Source organism: Trypanosoma grayi (assembly GCF_000691245.1).
Source record: "Trypanosoma grayi strain ANR4 Tgr_611_V1, whole genome shotgun sequence".
Taxonomy (NCBI): Eukaryota; Euglenozoa; class Kinetoplastea; order Trypanosomatida; family Trypanosomatidae; genus Trypanosoma; species Trypanosoma grayi.
The window spans coordinates 4598-10628 of NW_008826230.1; the positions used below are offsets into that span (position 1 = coordinate 4598).

At 57.2% G+C, this 6031-nt stretch overlaps 2 protein-coding genes across 2 annotated transcripts; both read right to left on the reverse strand.

The window, feature by feature from the left end:
* Positions 1–1214: 1214 nt before the first annotated feature.
* Positions 1215–4124, reverse strand: DQ04_06111010 (putative MCAK-like kinesin; the record flags this gene model as incomplete). The annotated part of the gene is made up of 1 exon (XM_009314539.1): positions 1215–4124. One exon carries the CDS (start codon positions 4122–4124, stop codon positions 1215–1217), a length of 2910 nt encoding a protein of 969 aa, XP_009312814.1.
* An 837-nt stretch (positions 4125–4961) lies between these two features.
* On the reverse strand, positions 4962–5969 carry DQ04_06111020 (tRNA wybutosine-synthesizing protein 1; the record flags this gene model as incomplete). The annotated part of the gene is made up of 1 exon (XM_009314540.1): positions 4962–5969. The coding sequence occupies one exon, from the start codon at positions 5967–5969 to the stop codon at positions 4962–4964; it is 1008 nt and encodes a 335-aa protein (XP_009312815.1).
* Between the last annotated feature and the right edge of the window lie 62 nt (positions 5970–6031).

The window sequence follows — 6031 nt, forward strand, 5'->3', positions numbered from 1 at the left end:
AAAAAAAAAGTGAATGGGAAGCATCCCCACAGCAGAGGCGTATGTAGACACATATCACAATGAAGCCGCGGGGCCCGCACACCCGCACCCGCAGAAAGACAGTTCTTTTCCCCCGTTCCCCCACCCCCTCCTGCACGTAGATGAAGCACCCATACATACACACATACACATACACGCTCCCATTGTTAGTATTATTCTTCATTCATTCATCGTTACCTGTGTGTCGAGAAGTCCCTTCCCCCCCCTCCTACTACGGCCGCTACCACCCCTCTCTCCCTTTCAACTGCGAAGAACTTCGGACCTCCATTGTTTCCGATGCATCGAACCAATACACACCCCGCGTTTTTCCACCTTGGATGCCTTGGGCTTCTCACGCATCCTTGACTTTCACCGGAGACACACCCACACCCACACAGAGAGAGAGAGATAGAAAGAAAGAAATTCCCTTTTCTCGCAGACGTATCAAAGCACTTTTGTTCCTGTTTTATTTCCTCCATCACCATTGCCGCATCGTTGTTTGCTGTTGTTTGGGGCGTTTTTTTTCTTTTGCGTTTCCATGCCCCATCCGAATCAATTTGCGTTAGAAATAAGAAAAAATGCGCAGTGAGCCCGTGCAAGAAAAAAAAAATGATAAGTAAAACAAGCAAGAATCGTCTCCGCACCACACCCACACGCAGAGGGAGAGAGAGAGACCCTGACACACAGCCTGAGCAGCACACGAAGGNTCCGAATCAATTTGCGTTAGAAATAAGAAAAAATGCGCAGTGAGCCCGTGCAAGAAAAAAAAAATGATAAGTAAAACAAGCAGGAATACAAACACACGCACACACGGACGGCCACATGCAGCTAGAAACAACAAAGATAGCAACTCAACCAAACGTATACATATATATATATATATATACGTACGAGCGGAAGTCACCAAAGCACTCCATGCCTCCTCCGCACATCCCTACCAAATGAAGCCCCCTACCCGGGGGCCTGTTTTTCTAAAGCTTTTTTTTTCCAGCAGCTGTGTGTACACCACAGCCGCAGCACAGCAGCCACACAGCAATGTCTCGCTTCCTTTTTATTGTTCACCCGTCGCCGTGGCCTCACTACATGTCTATTCGTGGCTCTATAGGCACACACACACACAAACACACACACGCGCATATATATAAGCCCGGGTGGGCTTGTGTGGACCAACAGGTATAAATGGTGGGCGCTTAGCTTTACATCTGAATTGTGTCGGAAACACCGTGCCGCATGAGGAGTTTAACCAGCTGCAGCTTATCCACCGGCGATGCTGCGGGGACATGCGGCGACGCGTGCCGACCCGCCACGCCGTTCTTCTCCGTCGTGCTGTCGCCACTTACCGCAGCGGTTCGGTACCGTGAGGCTTGCCCCGAGAAGTAGGTGGCCGCCGATAGCAGTTGCTCGCCGAAACGCACAGCGGTGCGGCCGCTCTCTGCCTCCGAAGATGTTTCTCTCGGCAGAAACGACGCAATCCAAAACAGGAGACGCCTTGGGATGTCGTACAGGAAGGAATTGCGGGGTGGGGCGTGCACCACATAACACCGCCACACCCAACCGTCGGTCGTCTGCCTCGACACATGCATGTGCCTGCCTTTGCTCAATCGTGCGGAGTCGTCGCTGGTGGAAGTGGTTGATGCCATGGCGCTGTTCATCTTGTCGATCCTCGGCGTCGGCACCCTTCCTGACGCTGATGGCGCGCGGTAATTCGACATCGCCTCCATCTCCTGGAGCCTCCTCCGCTCCTGGTGCAACATGGCCTGTGTTCGCGCATGCTCCTCGCGCTCCCGAGACAGATATTTCTTGTACATGAGCAGCTCCTCGGTGAGCCACCGGGCATCCTCTCCGTGTGCGGGCGTGTCGGTCTGCTGCGTGTTCTGCTCACTCTCCAGGGCGTTCCCGCCACCACCCGCTGAAGGGCGCAAACAGGGTGTGCTCATGCAGCTTGGGATAGGCGATCGGCCGCCATCATCCCTGTCCATCAGCAGCTGCAGTTGCTGATCCTTCTTATAAATTGCCATTTCCAACAACCCAATCCGGGTGTTGGCGTCGCGCAGCCGAGCTGCGAGTTCCATCCTTGACACTACATGATTGATAACCGGCCGATTACGTATCAGCTTACCGCGTTGTGCGAAGCGCAGCGTCGACAAGCTCTCCGCTGCGTTGCGCTTGTCAGGTGAGATGGTGCACAGCAGCGTGGTGACGGCGTTTCCGCCGATGCTCTCCTTCAGCAGCCGCGTCAGTTTTGAGTCACGATATGGAATATGCGGAGTCCTCCCCCCCTCCTTCCTTCTCTCCGTCAGCCTATGAATGACATTCCCAAGCAGCGTGAGCGAGAGATTGATGGATTGTGCCTCCCTCAGCTTTAGCCCCTCTGCGCCTGTTGCAGCCACCCGCTCAGAGCCTGCGAGATCGACGAGCGTCAGCAGCGAGCGCTTCCACCCCTTACGCGGCAGCTCGCCCCCCTGCGGCACCTCCAGTCCCTCCGCTCCCCCCACACCGTTCCACCACTGCACAGCGACAAAGAAGAGGAAGTGGGAGCGGCTACTCTTGTCGTTGAGCGTCGTCGAGGCGACGCGGCGCTGTTGAACGACATGCAACACAATACACATCGCTTCCTCGTAGGAGTGCACTGAGCACCACGAAAGGCCCTCGACGAAGACGCCCCCAACGGGATCCTCGCGTATTTTCAAACCCTGCACCTTTTCGACTGACGCTGCTGCTTCGGCCGCTGAAAGCGATGATACACCACGGCGGTGGAAGCGGCGGCTCCGCGCATTCGAATGTGCTGGCGCCACACTGGGGCTCTTCTCAACGCGCTTCTGCGAGACAGACGACTCGAAGGAGGATTCCCTCTCCCAACTGCTCCTCACAGGTGTCAGGTGCGTGCCCGACGCGCCTGGGGTTTCGAGTGAGAAGGTCGAGTGGTGTGCAGGCTGCGATGACGGGCACCCCGACAGCAGGTCAAGCAGCTCCTCGTTGTAGAGTTCCAACGAGCTCAGTTCCACCTGCCAGTTCACACCTTGCTGTTGCTGCCGATGCTTAAGCTGTGCTTCGCCAGGTGTCCCCTGCACATTGTCCCCCACCTCGGTGTCGGTTAACTTCGTCTGAAGGTCAACAAAGAGCTGCTCTAACATGCGCGGCAGCAGACCCACCTCGTTGCGGTTACGCAGTTGTTTGGGGGCGCCACCGCCCGGCCCGAGCAGCGTGTGCGTCTTGCCGCTCCCACTCTGCCCGTAGCAGAGAATGGTGGCGTTGTAGCCCTTCAGCACGCACCCCAGCATGGGTTTTCCAACGCGCGCCATTGTGTCAGACTGAGTGGTCTTCTCTCCAAGAACAGTGTCGAAGGTGAAGGTGGACCTTTGCCCTATTTGCTCGAGACGCTGCGATCGAGGCGTCCGCCACCCGCTGGCCTCCTCTATGCTCAAGAAGGAATGCTTGGAGGTCAGGGAGGCTTGCGCTCTATTCTGCATACCATTGGGAAATAAAACGTGCTCCACGACATTTTTCTCCGCAAGTACTTTGCAGCAGGTCATCGCACCGCGCTTCGAAGCGAGAGGACGCACACGCACAAGCACCCGCACCTCCCCTGGAGCCGTCGAGGCGTCGTCGACGGGATCTTTGGACGCCTCCCCCGCCTCTACTTCCTCTTCGGTTGCTTGGAGTGCCCCAAGAAGAAGTGGGGGGAATTCACATATCGAGGGGTCTGCTCCAGCACCCCCTGGTGCGGCAGCCACGCCTCGTGAACTCGACGTCGAGCGAGCCGTTTGAAGACCATCAGAGTTCATTGTTGTTATGGCTTTTGCCGTGTTAGATGATACACGAGTATTAAAAGCAACACCCGCGGCCGTCTGCGAGGCACCGAGCTGTTGTCGCACTTCTGGCGGCATCGCCTTCAACGCGATGCTCCGTATTCCCGTTGTGTGCGAAAGGGCCGCGCTGAAGCTTCTGGCGCTTGACCACAATGACATCGACCCCCCTCGCGGGCATTTCCCCTGCTGCTGCTGCTGCTGTTGATGTTGTTGGTATTGTGGGTGTGGTGACGGCGGGGATTCGGCTGTCGTCTTGTCGTTCTCCCCTCGCCCGTCACAGTTGAGTGTTTCTGTCATTAAGTTAGCGTCCACACTTAACTGGGGTGTGTGTGTATATGATGAGATCATCTCTGCAGCAAAGCAGTGAGCAACGAGCAACAACCGCAAACAAAAAAAAAGAAGCAGAACAATCATGAAGAAACGGAAGGTGGTATGACGGCGAACCGATGAGGCAACAGCCGGCCCCAAACACAAGGCACAGAGAGAGAGAGAGAGAGAGAGAAAAAAAAAAAATAGATTGCGGCCAGTGTGTGGCTCCGCCTACAAGGGCGGTATGCTCGCTGCTTCCTCGTTCGCTGGGAAACGCAAACAGCACGCAGAATAACACGCAGTGAGAGATCACCGCCTCCTCCTCCTTCTTCTGTCCTTTCTTTCCACGACCAGGCGGTGCTGTGTACAAAAACGATGGCGTGCAGCAGTTCATGCGTACCTGCAGCATGCCTTCATTCTCCCCTCTCCATTGCTGCCAATTTCAGCCTGCATGAAAACAACAAACGTGCCCTCTTAACCGTTTTAGAGATAATTCCTTCCTTCACCCTCGTTTTTCTTTTTTTTGCGAGGCGCCCCCGTGAGCCTCCTTCCCGCAAGCACCTCCCCCTCCTCCCCACACACATACGTCGGCATATATATATTTATATATATATACCTGCGGCAGCCCAGACGATCGTGCACATCAATTTATGTGTAAATATAAATATAAAGCTGCCCCTTCGCTCACGCCTTGCTCTTCGTTTTAATCGCTTCACGCATCCCCCCTCCCCTCTTCGCAGAAGCGCATGCGGCTCTACAACGAAAACAAAAGCCAAGGCTCCACCAGCGAGTGCCGCGCAGTCCTCAAAACCCACTCGGCCTGGTTTAGCAGCCGGATGTCACGACGGTTGGGTTGCCGCCCTTGCGCCGCACACGCACCTGCGTTGGGTCGAAGCCCTTCTCCTCCGAGGAGAAGACCGCCCACGACGGCGTTGGGGCCGCGTACTCGGCCGCCGTGAAATCGCGACGTCCGCTGCGCGCCAACGCAGTGAACTTGTCGTAGTCGATCCACGTGTGCCACACGCCATTCACGCGGAAGCGGCGCAGGGCGATGAGGACGCAGCAGCTGTGCTCGTGCTCGCAGGCAATGTTGTACGGCCGACTGGATCCAGCCCGTGCTGCTGCTGCTGCTGCCGCGTCACCCTCTGCTCCGGCCGTCGTTGCCTCTGTTTCGGTTGCGACAGCATCGTCCCCTGCTTCTGCTTCTTCTGTTGCTGCTGTTGAGACCTCTGCTTCAGTGCTCAGCCACGTGTCCTTGTCCTTCGGCACGGCGCATGACGCGAGCGCCTCGCAGAGTGCCTCACAGAAGCGCACCACCTCCACATGGCGTGGCACGTTCTCCTTCATCGTGAGCGTCGAGGTGGTGCTCGTGCCACAGTACGTGACGCCCTTCACCTCAATGAAGTCCGGCCAGCCGAGGCGCACGAGGTCGGCGTAGGCGGCCACATTCTCCGTGTTGTACTGATTCACCAGCGTCAGGCGAAACACGGTGCGCTGCGGCTTGCGCCGCAGTTCGCGCACACACGCCAGGCACCGCTCCCAATAGTCCTCGAACAGCGGGCGGTCGACACGCTTCAGCTCCTCCGGCGTTGGCGCGTCGATGGAGAGGTACAGCTGCGTCACCGGCTTCAGATCGCGCAGCTGCTCCGGGAACTGTGCGTTCGTCACCATGAAGGAGGAGATGTCCTGCTCGTGCAGCAGGTCGACAAAGGTGTTGATCTCCGGGTACATGATCGGCTCCCCGACGAGCGACAGCGCGCAGTGGCGCACCCGCATCGCCTCCTCCAACCGCACCGGTGTCACCCCGGGCACGCCGCGCATCTGCTTCACCATCTGCTGGTGGCCCGCGATGCCCTCGGCGACGAGCTGCTGCGGCGGATCCACCCGCCAGCGGA